This window comes from Ursus maritimus, unplaced genomic scaffold (assembly GCF_017311325.1).
Source record: "Ursus maritimus isolate PB19 unplaced genomic scaffold, ASM1731132v1 scaffold_14, whole genome shotgun sequence".
Taxonomy (NCBI): Eukaryota; Metazoa; Chordata; class Mammalia; order Carnivora; family Ursidae; genus Ursus; species Ursus maritimus.
The window spans coordinates 48,528,857-48,543,189 of NW_024423786.1; the positions used below are offsets into that span (position 1 = coordinate 48,528,857).

General features: G+C 61.1%; 1 protein-coding gene across 4 annotated transcripts in view; it reads right to left on the reverse strand.

Moving 5' to 3' along the window:
- The window catches only part of NFIX (nuclear factor I X), a 93,445-nt gene extending 79,696 nt beyond the window's left edge, over positions 1–13,749 (reverse strand). For all 4 annotated transcript variants that reach the window (XM_040629234.1, XM_040629232.1, XM_040629231.1 and 1 more), the window contains exon 1: positions 13,676–13,749. In XM_040629234.1, coding sequence (XP_040485168.1) covers positions 13,676–13,702 — 27 coding nt within the window. In that variant the 5' untranslated portion in view covers positions 13,703–13,749. The remainder of the gene's footprint in view (positions 1–13,675) is intronic.
- Positions 13,750–14,333: the final 584 nt, after the last annotated feature.

Consider the following 14,333-nt stretch of genomic DNA (forward strand, 5'->3'; position numbering starts at 1 on the left):
AAAAAATATATATATATATATATATATACATACACACACACACAAATTTCCAATATAAATATGTCACATGCAGGGGCGCCACTGAGTAGCAGCTCTAGGGCTCTCACCTTCACCCCAGGGACATTTGGGGAGGCGGGTGTTCTAAGAGAAATCTGGCTGGTGGTGGGAATTAGGCCTCCGCTTCCCGGTCTCCTCCCCCAACAACCTGAATTCCGCTTTTGAGCCAGGTGCCCTGGGCCGCCTGGCAGGTGTGCGGCTCACGTGAAACACACGCGTGTGCAGGCTGGGGAGGTGTGTACCTGCGTGGGCCTGGAGCCACGTGTGTGGGCATCAGCAGCTCCTGTAGGCTGCCTGACCCACCTGAGCCCAGCGCACCCATGGGGGCACAGGGCAGTACCTGTACTCAGAGTCAGGTCTGGGCACAAGCAGGGGAGTGCATGTGGTGTGTGTGTATGTGAGTGTGAAGGGGACCCCATCTGATGTCGGGCAAGGTCGCATTTATGGCCGTGTGTGCTCCTGGCAGTCTCACTAGGGTGTCAGGCCCGTGTGTGCATATAAACTGGTGATGCTTGGGACCCCGTGAGGGTGCCAGGCAAGGGTGTCCTTGAGACCCCTGTCTGAGCCTCTGTGCCGGAGTGTGCTTATGTGCACACGCGAGAGCTTGCCTGAGTGCCCTGCTGGGTTGTCGGACATGGGCATGCGGGTGCCAGGGTGCACCAGGATGCTGCACGGGGGCTGTGCGCATGTGCTTTCAAGCCCCCAAGGAGCGGCTCCGTGTGCTGGGGCCACCGTCGAGGCCAGCAGAGCCCGTATCTAACCCCTGAGCAGGCCAGGGGGCAGGGCCAGCTGCCTAGCCAGCCTTGGTGGGAAGTCATTGGAGGCGTGTTGGTTTTGGCGAGGGCAGCTCTAATGGGGGAAGCCCCGGGGAGCCAGCAGGGGTGGAACAAAGAAGGGGAAAGTGAGGGAAGGCGGGCAGCAGAGGAGGAGGAGGAGGAATCGCCCTGGAATGCGGAGAGCCTTGGGGAGTAGGGGTGCTGGGCAGCCCTAGACTTTGGGCCCTGGCTTGGGCTGAGGGACTTCCCTGGTGCCTACAGCTGCCAATTCCCCACTCCCCCACTCCTTCACTCCCACCCCGTGGACTGAGACCCTGGCCCCAGTCAAAGGCTCCGACACACAGAATCCAGCCACCAGGAAGAGTGGAGAGCCAAACAGCATTTGGGGTGGAGAGCAGGGCTCACATTTCCACAGCAGAGGACAGACAGTTTGAGGCCCCTTCCCCTGTTTCTTGGCTGGACTGCTTAGAACCTCAGTTCTGCCCATCTGGGGAATGGGAAGGGAACTCCCACAGGGAGAGCCAGGAGGGGGAGTCTCAGCTGAATAGGACTGAGTTGAAAAGCAGGGTGACCTGTTTAAGCCTTGCTTGCCCCTGGGGGCCTGACTAATTTCTCCCTCCCTCACTTCCAGCCCCATGACCTTGCCACTTGACCTTCTGGCCTCTGTTTCCTCATCTGTAAAACAGGTTACTCATACCTGCCTCATGTTGGGAGGGTTACAGGAGGTCATGCGTGAGCACATGCGCGCGCGCGCACACACACACACACACACACACACACACACTCCGCCTGCTGCCCAGGCATAATTGCTCTGGAGTTGGTAGCTGTTATTTTTATTGTGAGGAGTCTATGGCTGTGACAAGCTGTGACGCTTGGTGTGATCGCGTGAGGCTGGCTGTGCGTGCGACTGTGCCGCTGTGTGTGTGTGCGTGTGTGTGACAGGTTGTGTGTGAGACTGTGCGTGGACGACAGATTGTGCCGGTGTGCGGCAGTGCCTGTGACAGGCTGTCACTGCGCGACAGACTGCGGGTGGCGGGGTGTTGCGGGTACCGACTGTGAGTGGAGATGAGGCAGTGTGTGGGGCTGGGACTGGGGGACTCCCGAAAACCTACCTCAGTGAGGCTCTGGCTAACAGTGAAAGGGGGAGGCTCTCAGGGACCATGGGGAGTTGGTCCAGTGTCCCTCAGGCCTTGGCCTTTCTATTGTGTCCAGTGGGACCCCACTTGCTTGCAAACCTTGGTAGGTGACAGGTCAGAGGGACCCTGTGATAAAGCCTCCCCTACACCCACTGTTGCCAACTCAGGTCCCCCCCCAGCTTCTTGCTTGGGTTCAGAGGACCCCAGAAGGGTCATTCAGGGATCTCAGGGTATGGAGAACCCTGGGTCTGGCTGGCTTTGGTGAGGAACACACACCCCAAGCCCGTTTCCCACACTTTCCCTGAGCTCCAGGCCTGGGCAGGGATGGTGGAGACCAAGAGAAGGGAGGGATTTGGGGAAAGCTCAAGAAAAGCCGGGAGAAAAATGGAGGGAGAAGGTGAGAAGACCAGAGACTTGCCTGGGACCTAGAGACCCCGGAGCTGCTTGAGGTTGGGGCCTCCAGTCGGGGTGGACACACATCAGGTTTGTGGGGATCACGACTGGCAGCTGACGCTTAAGAGCACTGCTTGTACCCCAGGCTCCGTGCTCAGATCCCGCTTTTAGGGACTCTCTCCTCATATCAACCCTGCCTGAGGGAGAAGAAAAGCCAGGCACTCTCCTAATCAGTGTGGGATTCCACTTCTTATACCACCCTGGCCCACCTCTTCCCTCTACAGCTGGGGAAACTGAGGCTGAGAGAGGGGAAGGGACTTGTCTGAACACCAGCTCACGCCCAGCAGACCTGAGGATACAGGACTTCGGGTTTTGAGAAACCTCACCACCTGGAAAAATCCCAGGCCCTGTGGGCTGGGGGTAGCACCCTGTGAACCCCGCCCCCCTCTTGGTGTGTCAGGACGCGTATGTTTTGTGTGTTATGGTATGGGCTGTGGTCCACGGCTGTCGTGTGTCTGGTGTGCAAGCCACAGCGTGATGTATGTGTCCCTCTGTCGGTGCAGGCCTCTGTGCATCTGTGTGTCCATTCAGGGCCAGCCCCTGCCACAGAGGGGGGAGAGGCATCGAAGCACCCCCCCCCGAAAGTGTGTCTTTGATACTTGCAGCCTCGGCAGCGAAAAACAAGTTTCCACAGGGCCGCCTTGGGCTGAGGCCAGGCCGTCCTCAAATAACATTTGAAGTTACTTAGCAAACTTTGTTTAGTGCCGAGAGAGGCAGAGAGGCCCGGGCAGCGGGCTTGGGTGGGGGGGGGGCAGAGTAAACCGGTTCCTCCGAAGTCCCTTGCCCCTCTGGGGGCACGAGTGCCCAACATGGGGCTTAGTTCCCCTCCCCAAAGCTCCAGAGAGGAGGAGCAGGAATCTTGAAGCCCTGGAGGGACCTGGGGGGAGGAAGGATCTGGGCACCCCACAGATAAAGCCTTGCTTTTCCCGGTCTAGGCCCTGGACTTTGGCAAGAATGCCCACCCTGGTCTCCTGGTGGCCCAGAGGCTGATTCTGGCTCCCTAGTTAGATTCTGGTTAGAAAGGGAAGGGTCTACACTTTCTGTGCTGCCCCCTTTCTACAGCCCCAGCTCTGCCAGCCTTGAGGCAGGTTGTACAAGCTGCCTCAGAGCATGTGTCCCCCTCCACACACACACACACACACACACACACACGCACGCACGCACCCAGAAAGCCCACATACCCAGCCTTCCCAAACTCTCATTTCCAGGGTCCCAGCCCCAGGCAGCAGAGAAGGCCTGAGAGCCAGCAATGGCGGGTTTGGAAGTGAGGTTGGTGCCTATGGGAGGGGGAGGAGGAGGAGATGCCAAAAATGGTGAGCCATTACAGGCAAGCAGGCAAGCAAGAGAGGAAACGAGCAGGGAAGATGGAAGCCAGGCGGGCATCCTCGCTGAGCTCGGGGCTGCAAAGGGGCAGCGAGAGAAGCGGTCCGGGGCCTTCCAGGGAGCAGACATGGGGGGACAAGTCCCAGGTGGCACGGAACAGGCAGGGGGCCGGGAGGCGCCCAACGCTCCCCCACCCCCACCCCCACCCCAAGCTTTGAAATGGAGACTGGCAGCAGCAGCCGCTGGGCTCTGCCTGGGCATGGGGTGGGGGTGGCGGGCAGGCAGGGCGCCAAACCAAATGCCACCAGGCTGGGCACGGTGGTTGCCAGCCGGCAGCGCTGACCCCACCAGCCCCAGCCCAGAACCCTCACGTCTAGAACTTAGGGGGTGGAGGAAGATGGGGGCCCAGCGGAAATCAGAGGTCCAACAGACAAAGCCAGGTCCCCTCAAGCAGTGGGCAGGTCCTCAAGACCCTACAAAGATGGCGCGGCCTGGCACTGCCAAGGTGACGGGCTGGGGTAAAAATAAACTGGGCCCGCCCCGGGGGAGCTAAATCGAGGGGCCCAGGTGGAAGTGCCACTCCGGGCCACCAGCTGCCCCCGCCCCACCCCCCAGCTCAGAGCAGCAGGGCTGAGAACACCGGGTGCCCATCGAGGCCCAGTTTCTATACAGGAGAAACCCCGGCCATCTTGTGTCCCGGTCTTGGGCGGTGCAGCATACGGTGTATCCACGAGTATGGATAACGGATGATCTCAGGCTGCAGCAACAACAGGCCGTGCACTGGGGGCAGACGGTGGGGGCAACCATGCTGAGCCACATACCCTTGACATCCAGACTGCCCCCTCTGAGAGGGAAAAGGACCTGAGAGGCCATACTTGATCTGCGGCAGAGCTACGTTGAGTGGCAGGTCGGCGCTGCGCCCCGAGGCCTCTCAGACCACCTCTGCTAAAACAGCAGCGGCCCAGCACTTCCGTGGGCCCTACATGCTCTTTTCCTCCTAGCACCTATCACTGTCTCAAGTACTGGACACTCCCTTGTTTATCAGGTTCACCGTCTGCCCTCCCACCAGGGCTGGCACCTCTGCTGATTTTGCTCCCTGCTGAGCCCCCAGGGCCTACACCAGGGCCTGGCACCCAGGAGGTGCTGAGTAAATATTTGTTAAAGGAATGCACAGGCCCCCAGCGGCACCCCCAGCACTTGGGCTCCAGCTGGGTGCCCAGCAAGGTGTGGGAGAAGGCATCACACCCTGTCAGGGTAGTGAAGGCAAGCCTGGCCAGTGGTGGTGCAGAGCGAGTGCAGAGCCGACCACCCACTCTCACTCTGAGGCCTGAATGGAAGACGATCTGAAGGTCAGGGTGGTAAGGAGGGTGCAAGGGCTGACAGCTGGGGCAAGCTTCACATGGGGGTGTGGGGATGTACAGGCCCACTCTGAAATTTGGTAAAGGCCAGAGGATCAGCTGCATTCTGTCCCATAAGTAGGATTTAGAGTGGTGGCAATCAGAGAAGAGACTCAGGCTCTATCACCTCCTAGCCCTTGACCCTGGCACTGGATATCTCTTCTCTCAGCTTCTCATCTATAAAATCAAGCACTTACTTCACATCAAGCACTACTTTAAAGCACTTTCTATAAGCCAACTCCTTTGGTCCTTACCATAACTCTGTGAGAGGACTCTAGAGGCACAGAGAGGTTGAGTGACTTGTCCAAGGTCACACAGCTAGTGAACAGCAGAGCCAGGATTCAAACCCAGGAAGCTGGCTCAGAGTCCCCGCTCTCCTAATAGTGTCCAAATGTCCCAAATGCCAACAGTGCCGAACTAGAGAATCCCTACCTTATTATACTGTCAGCCACACACAGTAGCACACACACCCCTGCCACACCTGCCTCACAAGGAAGGATTCTGGGGACAAGCTGGGAAGGCACTGAGCACAGGATGCAACACAGCAAGCATACAGCACACTTTAGCCATCACTATAGTGTTTAGGACATTTCCTTATAATCCTATAAAATGCTTTCTCTCTGTGCGATTCTGCCAGCAGACTCTCTTCTTTCTCCAGAGTCAGAAATGAAGAGTCCATGGCCAGAGGATTAAGGAGACAGCCCCACGGAGGACAAGAGTTTCGGCAAGTAGCCTTGCCTCCATCCCGGACTGTCTTGATGGCTTCCAGAAGCTGGATAGTCAGAGTGGGGCCGCTAGGCTAGAGGACTGGGGTGTCCTGGGCCAGTGTAGGCATGTGGCTTCGCAGGCTTCTCCCCCCAGGCTGTGACGAACCAGCACAGGGATTCAGAGTCCCAAATTCCATCAGGAGAGATCAGGGTGATGGAATCGCCCGCTCAAAGACAGCCAGAGGGCAGGCAGGCAGAGGGGAGGCGCGAGGAGGCCAGGTCTCCCCGCTCAGACGCCATTTCCAAACAGGGCCAGGTGTAACCCAGGTGTGAGTGCCTGTGTGGGTGTGACGCTCATCCACATGTACTGCGGCAACTCGGGACTGCAACGCCACACCATCTGTGCCTGGGCTTATGTAGGAGGGTGGGGTTGCATTTGTGACAGCACCTGGGTCCTGATGAGCAACACACTGTGTGTGCGGCACTGGCAGCAGCGTCTTGTCCGTGTGTGTGCGCGCACCCACGCACCCACATGTGTGTAATAGGTGTCCGTGGTGCCTGCGTGCGTGTTACTGTGTGTGTCTGACAAGATGAGGGCTGAGTTTCTCCACTTCAGCACTGCTGACATCGGGGGCTGGATCACTGTTTGTGGTGGGGGCGGCTTGTGCTCTGGAGGGTGTTGGGCGGGGTCCCTGGCTTCCCCGCACTAGGTGCCAGTAGCAAACTCCCCTCCAAGTGTGATGACCAAATATGTTCCCAGGCACTGCCAAGTGTGTGTGTATCGCTGTGTGTCTGAGAGTGTGTGGCTGTGTGCATGTGCGCCTCTGTGTCTGATGGTGGGTGGGGGTGGATCCATGCTCGTGTGTATGTTTCTGGGTGTCTGACAGTGTTAATTCGTGCATGTGCCATGTGCTTCTCGCCGAGGGTCTGTGGGTCCGTGCGACACCCATAGTCCCGTGTGTTTGGCAACAGCGAGGCATGTGTCTGTGCTGTGTGGCTCGTGGCATGTGATTGTGTGACCCAGTGTGGCCGTGTGCACGTCCCCGCATGGGTAGCCCGCGCCGATGTGTTCGGATGGGGTGGGCATCTCTAGGTGTTTGTGTGTAAAGGCAAGTCTCTTTGTGTGGGGCCGCCTGTGTCTGTGTGCTCCTGATTTAGGAAGGTGTGCTGTGCCTGCGTGTGACAGCATGATTCTTTGTACCCGCATGTGCCGGCGACAGTGTACGACTTTGTGTGAGATGGACCCAGAATAAACCCCCAAGATGATTCTACTGAAGCCAATATTTGGATGGAATCTCCTGGCTGATTGGGCTCCCACCCCCCGGTCTCAACTGCTCCAGACTGAAAGCCACCTCCCCAGGCCAAGGGGGTGGGGGGCACCTCTGAGCTGCCCCTTCCTCCGGCTCGGCTCCCACAGATTCAGGTGGGGACAGACCCCCGCCCTTGCCCGATCTGTGCCAGGAAGGCTGGCACTGAGCTTTCAGCCAAGGGGGCAGGGTCCTCGGCAGTGGTGGTGGCACTGCCCCCTGCCCACTGCTGGCCACCACCCCCAGCTCCCCTCAGGGTGGGGCCCCAGTAGGGGGAAAGCTCCCCAGTGCAACCCTGGCTTCCCATTGGCTACGGATCGCCGCAGTGCCCGCCACCCGCCTCCCCCTCCCCGGCTGGCGCAGCCACATCGGTAGTGGTGGCAAACGCAGCTCCGAGTTCTGGGCACAGCTGCGCCTCACAGAGGCCTGCCAGCCCCACCAGAAGCCAGACACCCCAGCTCCATGCCCCCGACCCCTCCCCACCTGCCCGCCCGGCCAGCCAGGCAGCACGGTCACCCTGGCTGCTGCCCCCCTCAGGCTGCCAGGCCCCATCTACCCAGCCCCCTCACCCATCAGGCCTGTGCCCCCTTGGCCAAGCCCACTTGGGGGGCCCAGGCCCCTACGCACGGCCACTCCCGCTCTCAGAGGGGCTCCTCAGGAGGGGGGAGGCAGCGAGGGGGGGCAGGGAAGGGGGGAGCTAGCCCTTCTTTTAGTGAACGCGCCCAGAGCTGGAGCCAAAAATCGAGGAGGAGAGATATTCAGACGGAGCCAAGACGCGTTTGGCAGGAGGAGAGAGAGAGGGAGAGAGGGAGCGGGAGGAGGGGAGGAGAGAGGGAGGAAAGAGAGAGAGAGAGAGAGAAAGAAGGGGGGGCCCTCGGTTTCCAAATCTGAGCTCTCAGAGCCTCAGAGGGACAGCGGGTGGCATGGGAGGTGTGGGACCCAGGGCAGGCTTGACTGTGGGGGCAGCGGGGGCGGAGGGCTCAGGCCCGCAGAGACAGCCGGACACCCCAGCTGGCCAGGCCAGGACGGACATAGGCAGAAGCCAAGATCAATGCGCACCCGGCAGACAGAGGGAGGCCTGTGGGCGGCCCAAACACACACCCGCACCTTGCCACACAACGGGCTTCTGTCCATGCCGGGCCAGGGGCACGGGCGGGGCCCACAGCAGGGCCACCACGGATGCCCGACCTCATGGGAAGCCATGGAGAGGCCGGCCTGCTCCCAGCCGCTAACCTGGCCACCATAGCGGGCATTTCACATGCTGCCAAAAAGCCAAAGGGGGCCAAGGAGAGGGGCCCTTGGGTGAGATGCACATTGGCGGTCACAGGGACAAGCCCAGCATGCAAAATGCGATGGGGGAGGTGATACCTAGAGACACAGACATTGACACATTTGCTGACATAGGTCGACATGCGTGGGAAGTCACACTGATACAACCTTTGCCGCGACAGTCAGACATCCAGAGAATACATTTAGTTGCACACTGACATGCCAGGGGGGCACCACGACACAAAGACGACATCAGGCACCCAGTAAACGCAGCGACACACACCCCAAACCCCACTGTTCCCGGATACACAGAGATGGAGCTTGGGATGACCCTTGGAGACACAGGCAGGCAGCATCCAATGACGGACACTTGGGAGACACAGGGACACTTGCAGAGGGACCCATGTGGACGTTTGCGGCCACATGGCCATCTGCAGCAAAATGGTGGCTCTAAAGCCCAACACACCAGCGAACGCACGCGGATCAGCGAGAACCCAGTTAGCCATTCACAGCCACCCTCCTGGCTCCTTTGCCTCCACATCTGGGGCTTTGGGGACAGGAAAATGAATATACACCCTTCTTTCCCCTACCCCAGCTGGGGGGGGCAGACAGAAGCCCCATCCTCAGCACTTCATTGGAGGAAAACACAAGTGTCTGTGCATCCTCTGCCTCTCTTGGTCCAGCTGGAGGGAAGCGAGAGACCCCAAATTTGCGTTTCAAGAGCAGGAGAACAAGGATCAAGCGACAAAAAAGGCCAGGCTCCCAGCAGGTTGAACATGGAAGTCAGCGATCAGAAACTCACTACCAGGGGAGTTTCACTGGCAGCCACAGCCGTGTGCCCACCCCTTGCACACACGCACAGAGACTGCCTGACCCTGCCAGGTGCCCACATAGGATCCCCCATACGCATCCTAGCCCCATGGTGGACCTGGGTGACACCGACTCGTGCACAAATGCAGAAACAGCTCTGGAGCCAGCCAGACGTCCCTGAAGCCATCATCAGGACCCACCCCCAACTCCAGGCTCTTCGCCCCTCTCACATGTGGACACTCGTGTGCACATACACTCCTGTACGCTCCAGATCAAGGCCTCAGAGCCCAGCCCCAAAGTGAGCCTGGTTGAGGTCAGGGTCTAGACCAGGAAAACGGTCAGGGCAGCCAGTGGCCCCCCAAAAAGGTATCTGTTCCCCACGGGGCAGTGTAGGGCTTGTCTCTCCCCTCCTGCCCCCTGCCCTCCCCCTCCATCATCTCTCCCTGCCTTGAACCCCTGCTGCCCTCTGCCTGGCTGATAGGACTCCACTCAAGGGAAAGGAGCTGGGCCGTGAGCTGGCTTCCTTACTCCCAAACGCTTTTCTTGCTCCCTCCTCCAGGCAGTCTACTCGGACTTCTATGGCTGGGAGGTGCTCCACCCTGCCTTCCACCCCCCCCCCAAGAACTCTTCCCTCAGTTGGGAAGGCCTAGGGGTGACCTAATGATGATAACCAAAATGACAACAAGTCGTTCCATTTCCTGAACACATGCTCCAGGCCAGGCACTGCGCTAAGCCCAATCACAGCCTGAAAGATAAGTGCTATTATTGCCCATTTTACGGACCAGGAAAATCTGCGGTTCAAGTCACAGGATTAGAAGCTGCAGAGCTAGAGTTCAAACCCTGTGCTGTCTAATGACAAAGCCCAATTCTTGCCCTCTGCACCCACAGCCTCCATTTGGGACCCCTGAGGCCACACAAGTCATTCCTGGCTCAGCAAGACCCCCTGACTCCAGCACCCAGCAAGAAGGGAGAATCCTGCCCCCCAAATTAACCCAGCAGAGCCCTTGGCTCTAAGCGTGGCCTGGTCCAGACTCAAAACATCTATCTACGGTGTCCAACGTAGCCCCAAACACGGCCTGCCCCATCCCAGCTCACGCCTGCACACACTTCCATCCCAGACAGGGCCAGAGCCAGAGAGAAAATGCACCATTAAAAGGGGGTCAGCGAGAACTGCACCAGGACGGGGAGCAACAGCATCAGGGGGACAGAAGGGTGGCCACAGTGACCCAAGGCAATAGCTGAGGCGGGGGCATCAGGGAGGCCCCAGCCCATAGCCCCTTCCCTGGAAGGATTGTGTGTGCGGCTGCACAGAGACAAGGGTGCGTGAACATTCTGCCGCTCATGCGGCTGTGTGGCAGGAAATGTCGGCAAGCGCGCATGTCTACGTACACACCCAGGTGAGCCAACAGCATTATGTCTTATAAAAGCGTGTGTCTGTCCATCCATCTGTCCTTGAGCCTGTGTGAGCTAGCACAGGGGTGAACATACACTTGAGTCAGCCCGTATCGGAGTGTATCTGGGAGGCATCGCTGTGTCTTCGTGAGCCCACGTCGATATACAGGTCCCATCTCAAGGGGGGGTGCGCGTGTGTGTGTGTGTGTGTCGTGGGTGGGAGCGAACACAGGGCCACCATTTCCTGTGTCTGTAGGTTCCTCCATGGCCATGTGTCTGTATGATCATCACGAGCAGGTCATTTATGTCCCCATTTTGGGGGCGGCGGAGATGTATATGTATGTCCTCATTCTGGTGTGTGTCTGTTTGTTGGGGAAGGGGTCCCCTCCATCCAGCCCCTGCTGTCTGCCGAGGACTCAGGCCTCGGGCTGCGGTGGGCTCAAGCAGCTCCAGCAAGCGCCCCGCCCAGCCGCCCTGGATTTCGATGCTTTTTCCAGAAGGAGATTTCCCCCCCACCCCCCGCCCTTCCCCCTCGCCCACAGTGCCTTTCCCCGCCAGGGCCCCGCTGCTCCAAGCTCGTTCCTGCTCAATCATTTATTGACTTTAAAATCGAAGCCAATTCTGGTTTGAAAAAAAGAAAAGAGGGAGAGAGAGAGAGAAAGGCCAGAGAGACAGAAAGAGTCCGAGACTCGTGGGGAGGGGGGAAGCAGAGATGGGGCCAGAATCAAAGTCAGAGACAGAGACAGGGAGAGATAGGGACAGTCAAAGATACAGAAGGACAGAGGCTGACAGAGAGAGAGACAGAGACAGAAAAGGGGCAGAGCAACCAGATATAGAGACAGAGACAGAGAAAAAGACAGAGACTGGCAGGGCAAATTATGGAAGCAGAAAGATTTGTAAAAACAGAGACTCTGAATCCAAGAGATGTGACTGTTGGGAGGGGCAGACCAGACCCTGCTGACCAGCTGACAGCAGCCGCCTGCACAGAGCTGAGGGGTGCAGCCCAGAGAGACCATGCCCACTCTCCTCCCCGTCCACCCTGGCACACTCAGGCCTGTGACACAGAGCTGAGCCCTTGCTCCCTTCTGGGGTGTCACAGCGTCAAGCCTTGGCTGTGGCCCTGAGTCTGGATGCTACCCCAGCCCCTTCCCAGTCTTACCACTAGTGGACTGGCTGGCATTTTCTTCCCCAGGAACCCAAGTCTTACCCAGGCCTCGGGGGCAGGCCAGGCTGCCGGGCGGGTAGCTGGTGGGCAAGGGGCTACTCAAGCATGGGGTCTGGATCCCACCAGGCCCCCCAAACACCAGCACATAGTCCAGCCAAGCATACTCCAAAGGCAGCCACAGCTCAGACACCGCTAGGTGGGCAGGGTTGTCACGAGGCCCAAGGTAGAGTGACTGGTCAGTCAGAGGCACAGATGGGGGGGGTCCCCCATGCTGCCACAGTGGCCAGAGTGCCTGCTTACACCTACATGCACACTGTGATACATACGTGTGCCTGTGTACCCTCACCAACACTCACACCCGGTTTTGTACAGGAAAACCTGCTCCCTGGGCCACACAGACGTCCATACCATGCAGGCCTGCCCCCCGCCAACCCACAGAAGCCACATGCAGACCCCAAGATTGACACATACATACGCACTCCCATCTGTGTATATAGGAGTGTGATGCGGCCACAGCTGACACACAACCCCGACAACCTCTCTTGCCCCTCGCCACACACCGCCACCTGGTAGCAGCCATATTCACTTGGACTCCCACCCCCATCTGTGGGCACACTTGGCAGAAGGCTGGCAGGGCTCAGGCTGAGCAGAGGAGACAATTAGGACCCCAGGCCTGGCCTAAAGCCTCTCCTTACACAGGCAGGCCCTGCTGGCGGGCAGGGCTAGGCAGCCCCCGTGTCCCCTCTTTGGAGTCCGTGTTGCCAGCAGTAGCCTGGCCCCGCAGGCAGCGCTGCCAGGGCCACTGTGAGACTCTGGACAGTTCTTGTGCCCTCTCGGAGCCTGGGGCCACAGCCCAGGGAAGGTGGAGTGGCAGGGCAGGCATCCCCCGCGCTTTTGCCGCCGCCGAGCGCGGCGCAGGGAAGTTCGCTGGAGGCGGGACGCGCTCTGCTCTCGCAGCGTGCCAAGGTCGGCTCTGTGGTGCCCGCGGCTGACCCGACGGCGTGGCCGCAGCACTGTCGGCGGCATCCACGGCTGCCTCCCGCCCCTCCCGCCTCCGGACTGCAGGATGGGATTCCCCCGGCCCGCCTGGTCCACCGCGCCGCAGCCGCAGCCGGGGTAGCTGGGGCCGGAAAGTTTGCGCCGAGGAAAGTTTGGGGCGGTGGGGGGGCCGCGGCTGCGACGTCCAGGGTCGGCCGAGAGGCGCGGCCCCGGCTGGCAGCGCGCCCGTCCCTCCCTCCCCTCCCCTAACCCTCCGAAATTTGGGAGCCCCGCCATTTTCTTAGCCCCGCTCCCATGTGAGGCCTGAACAAAGACTTTGGGGCGACGCCCGGGCCGCTCGGCCGGCCCCGGGCACCCCCGCTGCACGCAGGGGCCGCCGCCACGCATACCGGCCGCTGCCACCCTCGGGAAAAGCTGCGCCCGCCCCAGAGAGCGCCGCGGGACCCAGTCCTCGCTCTGCGCCCTCGGGACCACCCCCTGCCACTCTGTCACCCCCGCAACCACTGCCAGCGGCCACGCTGCCCGGCTGCACGCCACAGTCGCCCACCGGTCGGCGGGAGTCCACCGCACCCCAGTCGAGCGCGCGCACACACGCACACACACATACACACACGCACTCCCGCTCCTCGCTCCAGGGGCAGCGCCACGCACGCAGCCGGCCACCCCCAGAGCCCCCACCAGGAGTCCGCCCGGTGGCCAGGGTCGCACGCGCACCGTGACGCCCGCATACGTGCGGGGACTGCCCACAGCACGGCTTGCACCCCTCGGCCGCCCACAGCCTCACTCCCCCCGGGGCCGCCGCGCGCCCCCTCCGGCCGCCCGCCCGCCCGCCGGCCTCCTGCGCCCGCTCCCCTCCCCGGTCGCCCAGGGGCGGCGGCCGGTACCTGGGTGAGGCAGTACGGGGAGTACATAGCTGGGCGCCCGGGCGGGAGCGCGGCGGCCGGCCGCGGCGAGGGGAGGCCCGGCAGGCGGCGGCCGCGCTCGGGCTCCGGCTCCGGCTCGGCTCCTCCGGCCTCCGCCCGCTGCTGCCTGCCCGGCCCGCGGCCCGCGCCGCCGCCGCTCGCAGGCTCGGCCCGCCGGCTCCGGGGCCGCCGCCGCCGCCGCCGCAGCCGCCGCCGCGCTCGCCGCTGCCTCTCGCGTCCGCTGCTGCCGCCGCCGCTGCGCGTCTACTCCATGCCGCCGCCGCTCGGCCGGTCACCCTCGCCCGCCGCCGCCGCCAACGCCGCCGCCGCCGCCGCGCTGTGAAAGTGAAAGTTTAGACAAAGTTTGGAAGCGGCGCACTCCGGGGAGAGGGAGCGGGCGGGCGGCGCGGGCGGGAGGAGGGGCGCGGGGAGGGGCGGGCAGGGCGGGGGAGCGGCGGCCGGCGCGCACACACACACACACACACACACACACACACACATGCACACACACACACACACAGGCACACATGCACACACACGCGCGCGCGGGGGCGCACACCGACACAGCCACCCCGACACGTGCTGGCCCGCGTTCCATTGCAGACACACGCTGACACACAGCAGGGTTCGGACCCCGCCA